The following is a 17,439-nucleotide window of genomic DNA, read 5'->3' on the forward strand; positions in this document are numbered from 1 at the left end:
GGGCTTTGCTTCAGCAATTCATACCACGCTCACAAAGAGGTCAGTCTCCTTCATCAGAGCTGGATCACAAAGCCAAGCAGCAGCCTCCTCCACACAGCAGTGACGATAACGGCTCCAAGTCCACCCGAGGTTCCCTCAACATGACCATCACCTCTGAAGCTTCACAGGCTGGAACTAACAATGCGACAGGAGCTTCAGAAGCTTCATCTGCACATCACTACCAGGAGCTGCTGGAGAGACGGCGGAGGAAAGGCCAGAGGAAATCCAAAGAGCCCACTGAGGACGTTCACTCTGCAGAGCCATCAGTCGACTCGGAACAGAGCGACCGAGGTCAGTCCATCTGCGAAGCCACAGAGGAGGCCGACAACCCGGCTTCAGCTTAAGAAGACTGATCTGTGGATGACTGCTGAGATACCCGCTATCTTATCAACCCCTGGCGGCGGGTGTTTGATGTTGTGTGAACCCCGGGTCACCTCACTGATGAGGCTCAAAGATAAACAATGACAGAAAACACTGTTTAAAAACTGGTGTCAAAAACATTACTTTATTATCTAGGATGAAATGTCCTATCAAGTACAAAAGGGAATCTCTTCAGAGTTGCCACAATCTGTTAAAAACATAGAGTATTTTTTTTTTTTATCTTCAGTTACGCCTCGTCAACATTACTCAAAAAACTGAGAAGTTTTCATCGATATGAATAAATAATACAAGAAATGCAATGTCAATATAGAAGTTATGCTGAACTGGTTGGTTTCTTACAAAAAGGAGAAAAAAAAGAGCTCTGTACAAGAGTTACTGTGTCACTACCCCCTTCAAAACCTTTATGCTCACAATATGCAGCACTTTGAATATAAAGGGCAATTTCACCTAAATGTAGACTTGACTTTGATTAAAGAGAGAAAATAGTTAAAATATACAGGCGGGCTTAGTTGCTGGTTCAAATAGTGAAAAATAAAAGTTTCTAATGCTCTAAAAATCTTCCATCTCTACATTTGGACAGCAATAATATACAATAGAGATTACAAACAGTGGATAAAGCACATCGTCGTCATCGTCAGAGTACAAAGTGACCAACGTTTGTGTGAAAGACGTACAAACACTGAGAAGAAGACAGAAGCTCAATCATCTCTCAACTTTGCTTTTCCGCACAAATAAACGTAAAAACTCTGTGATTCAAACGGAAACTTTTTTTTTCTGTTTATAACCTTATTTTTTAAGGTTTTTAACACATTGAATTGAGTTTTGAACACTTAGAATTTGCTCCCTCCTCCAAAACCAAAAGAGAAAGAAAAAAAAAATCACAAATTACAAAAATGTTCCCAGATATTCTAAAAATGCAGCTATAAAATTTCAATACAAACCCCAAAGTTACAAAGACTCCCAAGTTCTCCCCGCTCAAAATTGACTCCCAGACATGTGGCTGCAGACCGCAACATAACTGAGTGGATGCTGAGTGGAAAAGTCCATTATCCAATTACTTAACCATGCTCCGAGGGCGAGTTGAGAGACGGACTTGAGCCAACCTGTCAGCTTCGATGAAATATGCTGCAAGAAGTGTCCGAGAGATAAGAGGGGAGGGAGACTTTCAGACGGGGCTGATGGAGACAGACACAGAGCGGCGCGTCGAGGGAGGTGCAGTACTTTCAGTCTGGGTTCACCTCCATCTCCTCGCTTGTGGTCCTTGACTTCATTCAAATTTTCATGTGTAAGTCGGAGAGGGTGCAAAAGTAATGGATGTTTTAATTTTTTTTTTTTTCTTAAGCGTACATTTGGGAAAACTAAAAGAGAGAGAGAAAAAAAAAAAGCAGTGTGATGGCCGGTTCTTGATGGTTCCCTCTGATAAATCACATACAAAATATCACAGCAAGCAGATCAAATGACACTCGAATCCAAATCGGGTTTTTCTGAGGCTTCATTATGTCAGTGGTTTTTAAAATGTGGGGTGGGCCGTCTCCTGGAGCTTCGGCAGGAAAAAGCTGGTTGAGGGGTCAGGGGGTCAGCATTTTTTGCAAGAATATAAATGAAGACTTACCAGAGGTTTTACATTAAAAGGATTTACAAGCGTTCTGATTTTTATAGCTTATTGACCTCGACAGTAATTGCTTATAATGTAGAATAAACAAGGGGTGTGTAGCAGCCAGTAAGGTAAAAACGGCCAATAATGTCATGATTTAAAATTTAATGAAGGCAATAATGAGATTACTGGCCAACAATGTGCTATAAAATAGAGAAAAATTAAAAAAATAACAGCCAAAACTGAGACGGCTGCATAGTATTTATCTTCAATGAATTAACCAAACCACCCACTATAACTAAACCCAGTGCTATTAATGTGTTATTGCATTATTGGCTGCTGTGATTCCAAGTTTAAAGATTTTTCAATGCTACTTCAACTATGTTTTCACCAACCGATACTGCAATAACAAGTAATAACATCATAAAACTAAAAGAAACTGGGTTTGAGAGCTGTATGAAGGGTGGCTCAATGGAACACACTTTGACATTTTTTAATTAAAATCCCCAATCTATGCTGAAGGGCAGTGAAATCTTCCACTGACAGATACAATAAATAAGAAGTGGCGCTGAGCGTGTTTTATGAGGCTGTTTCATGCTTCATGCAGAGCTACACACCTGAGAGGATAATAAGAAAAAAATACAGCGGATAGAAAGGCTCAGTTCAACGCAGTTTTGCCGTGTGGCGTTCGTCGAGGAGCGGCTAATTAAAACTGATCAAGCGGTGACATTTGCTGCTGCGGCGGCGACAGAGCGCCGCTCACAGGGAGGCAAGACGTCAAATCAGATGAGACCAATCAATCCGAGCTAAACGGCGAGGATGCAGCCATCCCTGGGCAAGTAACTGTGCAAATTCACTTTCAGTTACATCTGAAACGTGGGCGTGGAGCTGAAAGAACAGAACCTTTGCTTCACAGGAAAAACACATAAAAAAAAAAAGATGAATCAGATTTCTGCTGCTGTGGAACGGCGCCGCCGCCTCTTCAGCCACCCTTTCCTCTTCATCTACTCGTTTCCTTCCGACGGCGAGCGGGCTGGCCAGGATGCGAGGGTTTCCTCAGACCTGCCGTGGAGGCGGAGGCGGTGGGCGGAGGGCGGGGCGAGGCGGGGCGGGGCGGCCCACTCTCCCTCACGGAGGAGCCTGGATCAGGTGCAGCCCGACCGGGACCGGGACCGGGACCCCCAGCTTTAATCACTCAGATGAAACTGCGAGGCTTGTCTCTGTGACATCTGGGTTAGTTTTTTTGTTTGTTTGTTTTAGGAGGGAGCTATTAGCTTGCTGACTGTAGCTTGTTGTTATGTGACCTACAGAAACAGGCAAAGAGAGGAGGAAGAACACAGTTGGAAAACCTTTCTTGTTGTTTTTTTTTTTTTTTTTTTTATTAAAAGCTTTTTACAATATGACAAAAATATGCCTAGAGGAACATAGAAAACATCTATACAAAACCATATATTGGATGCCAGTGGGTCAGAGGTCTTGACCAAGCAGCCATGTTGGTGAAATGTGACCGAAAGGTGTGACGTGGCGTTCGACCAACGGCGTATGTACAAAGACTGGTTTTACTGTAAAACTGGAGGCTGCCAAGCAAAAAACTAGATTTTGAATCTATCTTTACAGTTTCTACCAATATTTCCTTTAGAACTCAAAAATAGTCCTTCACAAAAGGATATTATATGAACATAAAATAACATTATTGGTGAGTACGGCTGGTTTAAAGGAACTAATAAATGTTGCATGGTTTTTAACGTAAGAAATGAGGTAAAAAAATGCTCAGCTTCAGCTTGTTGTGACCGAGAACCGCTGTCCTATTGTATCTGCAACTGAAGAGTGACTTTACTATCAGACAGGCTGTCAAACTGAAATCTCAACAGACTAATCCACAAGCCCAGCAAAACTTCACATTCTGTCTGATTCAACTTCAACATGAACAAAATGTCATCGAGTTACAAGGATGTAGGAGAATACGTATCTCCTACTGAATGTGCTACCAACATGGCTGCCAATATCGGACAGTAGAAAGCTTATTTTTTCCTCTTTCCGTTGATTTTTAAAATAAAAAACAGAAGGTCACACCTATTGTGTGGCTTTGTATCTGCACTTTCTTACAAAGTTTTTAACGCCATTTTCAACAAGTGAAAAACGGCAACATCCAGGATTTCAAATTGGATTTTTTTTTGTTTGATTTTAAGAGTGACCCCGGCACCCAGGAGTTTGACATCACAATCTGCAAGAGAGAGACAGAGAGAGAGACAGAATGGACGGCGTCAATACATGCTGGGGACGTTAAGCACAAAGAGGTGGATGCAGACCACGGGACGCAAAGATCAGAGGTCACTATTTCCAGCTACACTCGTCTTGTAATGCTACACAAACAACTAATAAAAGACTTAAAACACTGCTATGGTACATAAAGCATTAATAATGTGCTATTGATATTTTTAAACAATAAAAAAATCATGTTTTTAAAAAAATACCTACAATAAAATTTAAGTCTTCCAGACTTTCCCAAATGTCCTCCATAGTTTTGTTAGCGTGGTGGGAATGATTTCCTTTAAACTTTGTACACACACAGACTGAACACAGATTGAATTACATGTAATGATTTCAAGGTTTATTTCAATATTTCTATATTTTGGTTTTAGTGGTGCTTGATCGACAGGCCAGGCGTTGACAGATGTAAATCCTACTGTCACTGCATGCGGCAGTGTTTTCAAATGCATTCACTCTTTGATAGTTTACCAGCTAATATAATCTTAATATGGATGAAATATTGATTTTCCTGTGTGGACAGATTTACATCCACAGGGCCATTGTAAAGTCTACGAATCACAGAGTGGAGCAGCAGTTGCATCAGTCTTGGTTTGCATCCACCAAAAGCAGTCACATAATGCAGCGAGGGCGGAGCGGTGGAACGAGCCCAGAGGAAACAGACCTCAGACTCCAGACTGGACACTGACCAGGCCTCGTGTGTTTGAGTCGGGTTCCGTTTCTCATGCAAACAAAACCACGTCTAACCGAATATCAATGGAATCAAATGAAAAGCAGGAACTGCGCAACAGTCAAATGAAGCTGAAGCAGGAATGTTGTTATGTTACATGAATGTGAAAAATGTCAATCCCACCAAGATGAAGTGAGGAAGTATTGATCACCCAGAAAGATCAACTTGAAACCTCAAGCAGTCAAAGTGACACAAATCACTATGAATCACCCCAAAATCATTTTTTGGTAGAGTTGTTTAATATTATGTTTGACTGGCTTGTAAAGAGGATGATCGAGAAGGAACAAAAGAGACGGCCACAACTGATCAACATGTACGTTCTCATGAACTGTTACAGTTCACTACAGACCAGAAGTGGTCAACTGGTGGTCTGTGGGCCACATGTAGGTCTTGTTGTGTTTCTTTGTCGCCTGCCAGCCAATTCGATGGTGGGATGAAGGTTTTATTAAGCAGATTTGAACTATAAAATTGTAATCGTTTATTTTCAGGTAAAACTGTCAAAGAAGTTATTCTTGATTAAATTCAGAGATTTATAGTTTGTTTTCTTCCTTAAATGAGGAGCTATAATTCTTTCTGGCAGCCACGATGTGGCGCTTTGGTGGTGAGGAAGAAAGTTATATGAACTGATTTCAGTTAGTTTGTCCACCAAACCTGAGAGGAGATCAGGTGAGGAAGGAACACACACTTTCCAACTCTCAGTATTAAAACATCTCCCTGGTTTGGATCCTCCTCCTCTTCCTTGTCTCTATCTTACCTGCTGGCTTTGAAGCCTTTGAGCTTCTGGACGAAGAAGTTCTCCAGAACCTCGGCACACTGGTAGAAGGGCGAGTCGCTGGGGTTGTAGTATCGGCAGTTGTCAAAGATTTTGGTCATGTCTGCTACAAACTCCGTCAGCTTGACGTACTCCCGTTTCTGTAACCTCTCCTCCATGGTAGATAGGTCTGCGGGGCACAGAGTTCCAGATGCATCATGATATAAATACATTCAAAACTGAATTGTGAGTTACGTCCTGGGAAAAAAACCGGCCCGTGCGTGGAGGCCGCAGATAAATATCTTGGTTTTCCTAATGGACTTTGTTCCACAAATCAGGGCTTCAAAGTAATTACAGCTCATGCGGTATGCGCCTGACAGACGTTCAGATATATTTCCTGGGAGCACACTGCATCACTTTATAAGTGACAGCGAAAAATCCCAACCCTCTGCCAGAGTTAACCTCGACCTATTCAGCAATCCAGATCAGTTACTGCGATGTGACCGACCAGTCATTCCTGAGGGGAGCATCATTATCTAAGAGAGAGAGAAAAAAAAAACCCAAACACAGTCAGTGGAAACGTTTCAGATCGGCGGATGCCAGCGATTCCACTTCAGGGCCTTCTTTGAAAGGCAGCTTTCAGTGTTACCGGCATCATTAAATCCCCTGATAGAAGCAACATTGAGTTAGCGGGGTCGCTGACGGCCAGCAGCCGGGGCTTCTTGTAATCTGCCGCTGCCGGAGGTTTGCTCCGCGTGCTGCACAAACATATCCCACTCTTAACCTCTTTAACCCCCACCTGGACGGGCGGCGGGCTAACAAACCTCGTGGTCATTATCAAAGGCCCCCTTCTTCTCTGTCGTCAGATTTCATCTCCAAATCCTCTACGGCTGCAGCCACACCGGCCAAGCACTTTTCCTTCTTCTGCGAACCAACAAGCTGTGTTTTTTTTTTTTTTTTTTAGTGGTGGTAGAAGGAAAAGGGGAGCAGAGTTTCCAGGATCGGGCCGACAGGAGCGGAGTGTGGGGGCCGGGCCCTTTCCACGGGGAGCCCGGCGGACCCGGACCGGCTCATTAACGGTTTGTTTGTATGGAAGTTCAAAAAGGCCCCGTTGACGCAAGTCCCCGTTTATATGGCCGGTTTGATCTGAGTTGGAGGGCTTCCTCCCCGCATGTTGGAGATCGAGAGCCTGGGTGTTATTTCCAAAGCAATTACAAAATAAAAACAGCACTGTGGAGGCAATTTTATCTCCTCAACAGGAGCATGCAGCCAATCGCCAGCGTGTAACTCAGCACCTTGACTCCTATATTTAACAGACATGCACAGAGCAACAATAAAAAAAATGCAAAATGACTTGTTGTATTCTGCCATATACAATTCAGTACTACTGTCCTCAAAAAAATAACAAACATAATTTACTCACCTCAACGGACAGATGTTGACTTTTATTCTATGAATCAAGTCAGTTAAATTAAAATCAAACTCAAAATCAGCCCTGATGCTCCCCGTCAACGTGAGAATGATTTCATTGATTTAAGAAGGTATCCAAGACACTATTTCACAGTTTAATTGCCTAAATGCATGAGTTTCCAAGAGATGTGGGAAGAAATCACCCTCTCAACTAAAACAACCTCCGACAACAGCACAGACAAAAGGATAAATAAACACAGCCAACAATGAATCCGCCAGGGAAGGAAAAGATTCTTAATCAACGTTAAAAATCAGCAGCATGTTGTAGAAATAATCCAAAGCGCTGTTTCTAGTAAATGAGCTAAAACATAAATGCTCTGAAAAATACAAATATCAAGATTTTTGCAGCAGATATGCATTCCACGAAGCAGGAAACCGCATGAAAAGACCTCTGAGGCCAGTTTTATGCACGTCTACTCGAAATTTAAAGACACCAGTTTAATGCATGGTTTTGCATTTTAGAGTGAAAACAGGAAAAACCCAGAGAAAATCCAAACTCAGCGAAGACGCCACTATAACCTCCACTACTCCACACTCCCTCCACTCACCCATTGGTTCCTTGATAACCCTGTAGTAGTCCGGAGCGTCGTTGGTGTCGACGGGCTCCAGGAACGGCCACGCCATCTTATGCGTCTGCAGATGAAAGACCAAAAAAAAAAAAAAAGAAGTCAAAGTCAAGACGCAGGAGAAAACTGAAACCCATGAAGGAAAACAAACAGCAGCGTGAAGACGACGCTGAACACAGGTGGGTCAACACAGATGTTCTCTATCTCTCTCTCTCGTTTGACGACTTGGTGGAGGAGCATAAGAAGAAAGACGAGATAGAAGGGAAGAAAAAAAAAAAAAACAGTGAGGGCAGGCAGCTGTCCAAGTAGGAGAGCCCAACCCATCAGATAAGACGGACACAGAGGACTGTTGTTTGCTGCTCTCACACTGTAGTGAAGCCAAAAGAAGTCGTGTCACTGATCAGCCAGCGGCCGAGGAGAAATCCACCAATCCGTGAATCTCCAGCTCACCTGTAACGACCGCAGGATCCTCCGCAGGCCTTCGTAGTCCTTTTCTGTGAGCGGCGTGAAGACCGTCATGGCGTCCTCCGTGGACTGGCACTGCGGGCACACGTACTCGTCGATGTGGTTGGCCTCGCTCTGCAGGATTCCCACGCAGCGGCCGTGGTACCAGTTCTGACATCGATCGCAGCCGATGTAAAACCTGCCGAGACACAATTTTGTTAATCAAAAACACATCAGCACCTTATAGGGGAAATAAATAAATAAATAAATAAATAAATAAACAAATAAATAAATAAATATATATTAAAATATATATATATATATATATATATATATATATATATATATATATATATATATATATATATATATATATATATATATATATATTTTTTTTTTTTTTTTTTTTTGATCCAGCTCAACACGCTCATTTTAACAGATCATGTTTTGTTAAAGCCCAATTCAACCTGAAGACTCTTTATTTATCAGGAAACACAAATTCAACATTTTTTTCTAAAAGAATTACTTTGGTCATCCATTTAAAAGGATGTCAATATGGAAAAAAGTACAAATATATGTAAGTACTGACGAGTGATCGATTATAAGTTTAGTTATTATGGAAACAAAACATTTTTTAACAGTATTGTAACAGTTACAAAAGTGTGTCAACTCCTTCAGAGATTTGTTCTGAAAACATGAATATTAGAAAAGCTATGTGAAAACAACGGGATTAAGTTCTGGAATCTTTTTTTTTTTTTTGAAGAAGGTTGAGTGCATTTTAAATCATCTCATATCAAAACTGGATTATTTAAAGAAAAAAAAAAAACCCTCATTCAAAGCTGAATTTTTCCGAGTTCCACCAGTAATCATCATAGCCGGGACAGTGTTCCTAACTTTGATCTGCAAATTAAATATCCACTCATACACACACGCTCCTGCAGTTGCTTACTGGGACTCGTCGTAAGGCGTGCGGCAGATACAGTACAGCTCCTCTGTACTGCTCTCCTGGCCCCGTTTACACTCCACGCAGATGTAGTCGTCCATCTTCTTGGCCTCCTTCTCCGTGATGCCCACGCAGTCTCCGTGATACCAGTTGGTACACAGGTCGCAGCCGATGTAAAACCTTCACGGAGAACGAAGAGACAGCAGAAGTGAAGGGAAAAGGCCAAAAAACTTCCAGCAGTCATGAAGCATGTCATGCGTTGATACGTTACGGCGAAGCGTCGCCATACTTGGTCTCGTCGTAGGGCGTCTTGCAGATGCAGTACAGGTTGGTATCCTTCTTGCTCTCCTTGGTGCTGGTTGTGGAGATCATCTTCTTCTTCTTGGACTTGGCCGACGCTGCCGCCTCCCTCTCGTCCTCCCGTTTCCTCTTGTGCGCGGTGAGGCTGTGTTGAGAGGCGCCGCCATGCGTGTGCGCCAGAGTCTGCTGCTGTTGCTGGTTGCGGGTGGCGGCGGCGGCGGCGGCAGCGGCAGCCAGCGCCGCCTGCTGAGCGGCGGCCTGCGCTTTCTCCTTCTCCCTTCGCATGCGCAGCAGGTCCCTCTTCAAGTCCTCCTGAGGATTATCGCCACAGGGAAAATGGAGGGTAATGATTGGACTGTTTAATCATGCAGTAAAAAGTGAAGTTTGTTTCCAGATGCACATTTTGAGCATCATTTCTATTGTGTGAGGCTTTGTGCTTCTTTCAGTCACTTATTTTCTTTATACCTGAGCTTCCAGCTGCAGCTCCTTGTCGAGAAATGCCCGTTTCTTCAGGATCTCCATCTTGAGGCTCTCCTTGTGCCGGTAGAGAAGCGAGGAGAGCTTGCTGGCGTTAGCTAGCCTCCTCTTAGCCTCCACCACCTCCTCCTTCTTCTTCCTCTTGGCCGCCTGCCTCTCGTCTTTGTCTATCCGATCCAGGATGTATTTCATCACCTGGTTGCAAACGATCATTCTAAAGAGACACGGACAAAATCTGATAAGAATATTCAAATAGCACAGAAACGTCAGATCAAATTTGTTGAATAGATCACAAACAGCAAGTGGCAAGAAGTTGAAATAAACTATCCAGAATTCAGAAGACGTATCATTCAACACACATTTTATAAATGAGGAGGAGGAGTCAGTACTGAAGGTTTTATGCATCGAACTCATTATGTGCCTGCAAGGAAAGAAAGACGAGGAGCAGCGAGGCAGCGGATTATCACATATCTGAAGGTAGAACTGAGAGATTCTGTACAGTCAGAGGAGGAAATGTTTCCCTCTGACACACCAGCGGGGCCAAAGCCGAATCCGAATCCAAACAACGCTGCAATGTCTCACAAAGCTCCATCTGCTGCTTCAAAATATGAAAATCTGCCTTTCCACATGTAAGAAGCAGCCGTCAATGAACAAAGAGAGTATTTCTCTCAACAGAAACCCCAAAGGTTCTCTGGAGGCTCCGCTGCGTAAGCTATGCAACTCCCGAGGTCTGGTTTGGAGCTTGAATCCCGTCACTATCTGGAGCTGGCATCTTTATTTTCTCAGGCAGGAAAGAAACCGTTTGCTTCAGCAACTCTTACTTATAAATGTTTACACTTTATATTGTTGCAGTTTCAAAAAAGAAAAAAAAAAAAAAAAAGAGACCAAAAACTTTTCTCACAGCTCAACAGACAAATTCAACATGTGTTTTTGTTTTTCTTTTACAAGCTCGATCCTGACACATCTGCTCCTGAAAGTAGCAGCAATGAGTCATGATTTAATAATTAATGGACATAACACTGGACAATGTGTTTGACAGATGTTCCACGGGGAGCAGAGTTTTCTGGTGTCGATGAGTGTAACACTGTGTGCCGCTGAAGGACAGCGGCTGAGAGCTGGACCTTGCGGTAAGAGTCTTGGTGAAAGATGATGAATCGGGAAAGTGGAAAAAGTGAACGAAGGGGGAAAACTGGCTGTGTGTTTACACCTGTTGTGTCGTCCATTTATTTGGATTTGCACATTCTCTTCCTGTCTTAACTAGTCTCTGTCCAAAACTGAATGGGAAACACTGGGAGTTACGGTGCGTTTTCGGTCCAGTGTCTTTCCTTCTTTTGTGCCTTTCGGCCTGCGGTCTCCAACCCCTTTTGTTTTCCTTGCTTCGTGTTTGTGTTGCTTTGGGTAAAACTTTGGTTGGAATAAAGCCTCGCTGCGGCCTCCTTTGTTTCGTATGTTGCCTCGGTCAGCCATGATTTTCCTTTTCTTCTGTACGGAGGCCGTTACAGTTCCCAACGACGCTCTAAACATCCGTGTGAGTTGGCTGTGTTGTGTTCACCAAGCTAAGAGCGCAACTCATTCGTAAACAGCAAAAACGGCACTCAAAGTCAAATGTCAGTCTGTGACAATAAATCCACATAAATTATGGCTCCGGGTCCCCGACGCGTTCACTCGTGTTTGCTAACATTCGCAGCTATGATCGAAAGCCGTGGCCTGGTTCAGGGTGCGCTCCAGCGAATAGTACAAACTGCCGAGGTCAAAGATCGGTCAAGGTGTCCCGCAGCGCTTTCACTCTGAAAGGCACCGTGAAAGTGAAGGAGGCTGATATAACACGATACAGAGAAGACGCTCGAGCTAATGCTCAAGCTCTGCCTCATTTCTAAATGTGGAAACAACGAGAGAAGAAGGGCTGAAAATAAGAAAGAAGAGAAAAACTCCAGAGCTGCACAGTGAATTGAGCAGCTCTTGGTATTTCAGCTCCGTGTGAATGTGAACAGTGTTGACACACCGTCTGTGGACACAGACACCTGACTGTCAGGGTCGGCCGGAGGTCATTTTCAAACACTACTATACTTGTGTTCTCGTTTCGATGCTTTTGCGCAGAGTTTTAATCGCTGTTGAGATTCCGAGCCGAATCACATCGTGAGCAGAGCTGCTGGAAAACACGACAGCTGAGTCTGAGAAAAGACTCATGAAAAAATGCTTTATATAAAAATTATGACGGGACACTAAGCAGAATTGTTTCCAGAGAAATAAGGTTTGGCTTTAAAACCTCAGACTTTTATGCATAATATGTGAGCAACGAGGCGGAGGGGTGCTGAACTCAGCTGATATCCACATCTTTGGAGCGTCGCCACGTCTTTAGGTCATTTTGGAAGGACATTGTGTTTTGACGTTCAACTCGTGAGTCTTTTATTATTTTAAATGTATTTGTCTTTGTGTTCCTGCCTGCAGGGTCACAGTGGGGACACGGAGCTGCTAGCGGTCATATAACCGAATGTTCCCATGCTGTGTGCAGTAACTCCCAACATGGTGTTAAAAAGACGAGAGCATAACATGCACACACTGTCCAAGAGATGCGGTCCTATACGAGCACGGACACACAGTTCATCAGGTCACAGAACCCCAAAGACGGACGAAATCAAACATCTGTTCTCACTGCTCATTGCCATTAAAAGTTATTTCTATGTGTCCACAAACACACAAACCTCTGGTTTTCTTCTCTCTCTGCGGGCGTCATGGTTTTCTTCTGCTTCAGGTGCTCGATCGCAGCATTTTGTTTCATCACCACCTGAAGCGTGCAGCACAGAGACATGAAAATGATGGCAATTACATCTCAATATATACACATCCATCAGTATAAATCTTATTCAGTGCCCTTGTGCGAAAAAGGTTGTTTACAATTATCAATAATGCGTCGTTGCAGCACAGAGTGGCATGCACTCAGTAGTGTCGGCCGCATTAATCTCAATGAACACCGGCAGGAGGGAGCTATAAAAATAAACCCCGTCTCAGCGGAGGTTTTGGAGGACGGTGAATGTTTATGTGCTTTATGGACTGGAAAGCTTTAGACTGAAGTGATGAGCTAGTTACGACTGCTGCCTGCACACATGAGCGCTCACACACTCACACGCACACTCGCACACCTGTTTCTGAATGATGTCACTCTGGCTGGCCGCGCTGAGCGCCAGCTCTCGCTTGGCTTCGGCTGCTTGTCTTTTCTTCTGCTGCTGCTGCTCCCTGAGCTGCTGGATCCTCTGCAGCTGCTCCTGGACAGAAGCTGCCTGGATGGTCACCACATTTCCAATCTGTGCAGAAGTCAGAGCCAGATTAGTAATTTAAACTTCAAGTGGAGTGACATTTAATTCATTTCGACAGACAACGTTTGATGAGTAATTCTAGATCGTGAAAATATTTCATGGACTTCTCAGTTCATTCATTCGGCTTCTTTAAAAGAAGACCGCACGAAAAAAAAAAAACAGATTTCAAATGTTTATGTTTTGGCTTTGAGCTATCCTCGATGTCTTGTGGAAGCATTAAGTTGAATGTGATACCTGTCCTCCCTGAGCTGAGGTGGTCCCACTCTGTTGTATCTGGATGGGGAGCTGTAGTTTGATGTGCTGTGGCAGAGAGCCTCCGCCCTGCTGGGCCTGCAGCTGAGCCAACACCTGCAGCCACGGCACGAAAAAAAAAAAACTCACTGAACAAACGCATTTCTACTCATGCAATTACAAAAGGAAACTGTTTTGATCATCATTTGATGTGTCTAACTTTTACTTATTTGTTTGAAGAGTTCATTCTTCTACTTCTGCACACCTGAGGCTCCACAGGAGGAGAGGTGTGTCGGCGGTGCGCTGAGCGTACCTGTACCTGCTGCTGCAGCCCCGACATGCTGATGAGCTGAGGCGTCTGCTGCAGCTGCAGCTGCGCGGCTCCTCCCTGCGTTTTGACCTGAAGCGAGGTGGGAGACTGGATGGGCATGTGAGCCTGCGTCTGAGGGGGCAGCTGGCCCTGAGGGGTGGTCGGCGGCGGGGTGCTGGTGGTGGCCACTGCGGCCGGCCCGGGCTGGATGGGGGCGGCGGCCTGCTGGGCCGGCTGGGCTGGGGTCTTAACGGAGGAGGAGTTGGGCTGACTGGGGACTGTAGTGGCTGAAAAAAATAAAGGAGACACAGCAGTGAAGAGAGAAATTTAGCAACTAGTACGGAGTTAAACTCCAAACTGAAAGTACACTTATTTTTTATTGCACCTGTGCCTGATGTGGGCGTGGCAGCTGAGGCCAACGGGGTGAAGAGGAAGCGCTGCACCTGGCCGTTGGGCAGCGCCGCCTGCATGAGCTGCTGGCCCGGTCCTGGAATGACGGTGACCCCTTGAGGGATGACCTGCAGCTGGCCGGTGGTCTGACCCTGACCCTGAACCATCACCGTCAGAGCCTGCTGGGCTCCACCAGCACCGGGCTGCCGGTCCACGCCGGCGCCGCCCTGCTGCTTCTGTCCGGGTCAGAACAAAAAGCAAAAAGCAATTCAGTTCGATCCAAAAATATATCGCTTCAGATATGAAATTCAAGTTACCGACGCAGGGTCTCTTCAGTAATCCCATTTCTAACCCACAAGTCCTCTAACTCAATAACAAGGAATCTGTCTCACCATCGAATCAAATTGGTTTATTCTTAATCACCCTTCGCTGTTAGTGCATAATGGTTTACAGATAAACTGGATCATTTCAGGGACAAAAAAAAAAAAACATTTCAGAAGCTGCACAGCTATGGCTGACATTCCTACAGAGATCAGAGATGCACTTTATTTCCTACCACATATCTTCACATTAAGTCTTGCTTCTGTTGTTTATCGGGTTGAGTCACTTTAGTGCCAGTCCGTTCATTACCAAGCTTTCATAGCTCTGGCTCTCCTCCTTGGTTGGTAGCCGCAGAGGTTCAGATTGGGTAAATGACATTAACCTACTGCATTACTGTGTAGCAGCAGGACTTTAAGCTATTGCTGCACTCTCTCTTCCTCCAGCGGCTTTTATGGACTCAATGCACCACCTTGTGGTGTAAATGTGTACTGCAACAATTAACAGACTAGCTTAATTAGCCAATAATCTTTCTGAGTTTTGGTGACATATCTGCAGTGCATCTCTAAATTGTGTTTTACACAGAGGAATGTTCCTTGTGCAAATTATTTTGGGTTGTATTATTTCAAACTACAAAATGCACCTTTAGGTGTGTAAAGCTCTATTTCCTACTAAAACTAACCTGCATCTCAAATGAAAAGGCAAACCTTTCTAAGAGGTTTGGTGGCTCGGTGCTGTTTACAGAGAAGCTTTCTGGTGTCAGCCGACCAAGAGAAAGTTAGCTTTCAGGGGGTGGATGGCGCAGAACTAAAACAATTCAATGAGTTCATGTGAAAGGCCACAAGCCACAGCGGGCTTTTTCAAGCTATCTACACCGTGGCTTTGCCATTTGAACGCTGGCGATTCCTGACCCTGCACACATATTAAGACGCCGCTTCTCCCTCACAGACCTGTGTGAGCTGGGTGAGCTGTGCCAGCGTGAGTTTAACCTGGCCCTGGCCCGGAGCCCGCGGGGTGCCGGGTGGGGTCTGGCCCGCTGCTTGTCCCGCTGTGCTGGCGGCGGCCACTCCCTGGCCGGTGACGGTGGCTACGGGGCTGGCCGCGGATATCGCCGTGGAAACGGCCTGCCCACGAATGATCTGCGTCACCACCTGCTGTCCACCCTGACCTGCAAAAAAAAAAAAAAACAAAGACACTGAGTTAACAGCGAGGAGACAACACATGCTGGTTTAGATTCGACAAAAGAGACACAGCAAATGTGGGCTGGTACACACAAGGGGGGTGTTTTTCCAATCATATTTTTACAAGAATACATATTTTAAAGTGTTGTTTCTGTCATAAACGTGATGCAGAGCATGAACATTATAGGGAAAAAACTAATTTAGGAGTCAGTGTGTTTCCAACCCCTGGGATGAAGCGGTAAAAACTGCAAAACAGCCTCACAGAGTCTCATGTACGTCAAATAACATGCAAGCCTGGAGCGCCAGTGTCTTTTGCGCTCAGATAACTTTCTACGCAGGGTAAGGAATTCAGCACAAAATCTGCCAATGTGAAGCTTTGGCTTCTACAGAGCGCCGGCCAATTCCTCTTTTTCCCCATTTGAAAAACGGTTCTATGCTCCTGCATCCAAGTGAGAGAAAAAAATAAAAAGAATCCACCTTTTTTGAAATAAGACTTTTTTTTTTCAAACCTTGTTATTTCAGAATCTGGAAAAAGTATTACTTCACACATATTGCAAAGACACTATGAAATGGATAGTTTTGATTCTGAAGATTTGCAAGCATTTTGATAATTTCACAGAATTAGACTGAGTATGTAAATGAGCCAAGATCAAATCAAGTCAATTTATTTACACAACCGTCAAAAACATTAGATGAAGCACATCAGCTGACTAAAAACAGACAGAACTGTCACAGAAGTAAACATCTCTTCAAAAAAAACGAGAGAAACATCCAGAGAGTCAAAAAAGATAACTTATATAATAACATTTGTTTTAAATCATGTAGGCTAGTGCAGGAAAATCTGCTTTCATAAGTGAGATTTGAAAGCATGCAGTGTGGCAGATGAGCTGATTTGGCTGTTCCAAAGTTTTGGACCAACAACTGAAAACCTCGGCCGCTTCGCTCAGTCGAAAAATATTCCAACATGAGCTCCTCCATCAGTCTACCTTGCTGGACCACAAGCGGAGTTCTGAGTATCGTCTTCCCCATCGGGCCCGTCTGTTGGATCGGTGTTCGGATCACCGTCATTCCAGGGCGGATTTGGCCACCGCCTGCCAGAACCTGAGAGAGATTCACACCAAGAAGAAGGCACGAAGCATTGATTTCAAAATCAGCATCTCCTCCCTCGGACTCAGCCAAAGAAAAGTGCACACAAATAGGTTTGTTTTAAACTGTGGAAAAATGTTAAGAAAGAAAAGAAAATGCAGAAGGAATTCATATTCAATTGTGCAGACGTACCTGCTGCTGAGAGCCGGGCGTGTTGGGCCTGATGTTGAGAGTCGTCGTGCGTGGCTGGAATGTGGTGTAGGTCTGAGCGCCGCCTGCTGTGCTGGACGGGATGATGCCCAACACTTTCTGCTGGACCACACCTGCAGAGGGAAGACGAGCACAAACGCACCAGCGTGACTGAAAGACAGCAGCGACGGCAAACAGCTTCTTCAGTACGAAGTACAGAGACAGAAATTTCTGGGATCAATTATACAGATTTGTCAAATACTACAACGACCACTTTCATCAAACAAACGGACTGCTGGTGGCTTGCAGCTTTAAAATGCTCAAACATCCATAATACAATTACGGACGTGAAGCAGCGGTTACACTGTTTTCGTGTGACAAGCGAGCGCTTGTACAGACATCTTACATGAATACAACTCAATACATTATTTGTGGGCTTCGCTCTCTGCTGGAGCTG

General features: G+C 44.4%; 1 protein-coding gene across 5 annotated transcripts in view; it reads right to left on the bottom strand.

The window, feature by feature from the left end:
- Positions 1-525: 525 nt before the first annotated feature.
- Positions 526-17,439, bottom strand: part of LOC115390677 (nucleosome-remodeling factor subunit BPTF) — a 44,393-nt gene continuing 27,479 nt past the window's right edge. For 2 of the 5 annotated variants that reach the window (XM_030094620.1, XM_030094619.1), the window contains 15 exons: positions 16,986-17,116; positions 16,694-16,808; positions 15,477-15,694; positions 14,204-14,444; positions 13,822-14,105; positions 13,512-13,625; positions 13,104-13,265; positions 12,666-12,748; positions 9,952-10,177; positions 9,476-9,798; positions 9,193-9,366; positions 8,250-8,442; positions 7,782-7,866; positions 5,767-5,953; positions 3,285-3,318 (listed from right to left, as the gene is read on the bottom strand). In XM_030094620.1, the coding sequence (XP_029950480.1) occupies positions 3,285-3,318; positions 5,767-5,953; positions 7,782-7,866; positions 8,250-8,442; positions 9,193-9,366; positions 9,476-9,798; positions 9,952-10,177; positions 12,666-12,748; positions 13,104-13,265; positions 13,512-13,625; positions 13,822-14,105; positions 14,204-14,444; positions 15,477-15,694; positions 16,694-16,808; positions 16,986-17,116 (2,570 nt within the window). Of the gene's footprint in view, positions 3,319-3,761; positions 4,239-5,766; positions 5,954-7,781; positions 7,867-8,249; positions 8,443-9,192; positions 9,367-9,475; positions 9,799-9,951; positions 10,178-12,665; positions 12,749-13,103; positions 13,266-13,511; positions 13,626-13,821; positions 14,106-14,203; positions 14,445-15,476; positions 15,695-16,693; positions 16,809-16,985; positions 17,117-17,439 lie in introns of those variants that run through there. The other 3 variants (XM_030094615.1, XM_030094616.1, XM_030094618.1) reach the window with 3 other exon arrangements.

This window comes from Salarias fasciatus, chromosome 6 (assembly GCF_902148845.1).
Source record: "Salarias fasciatus chromosome 6, fSalaFa1.1, whole genome shotgun sequence".
NCBI lineage: Eukaryota > Metazoa > Chordata > Actinopteri > Blenniiformes > Blenniidae > Salarias > Salarias fasciatus.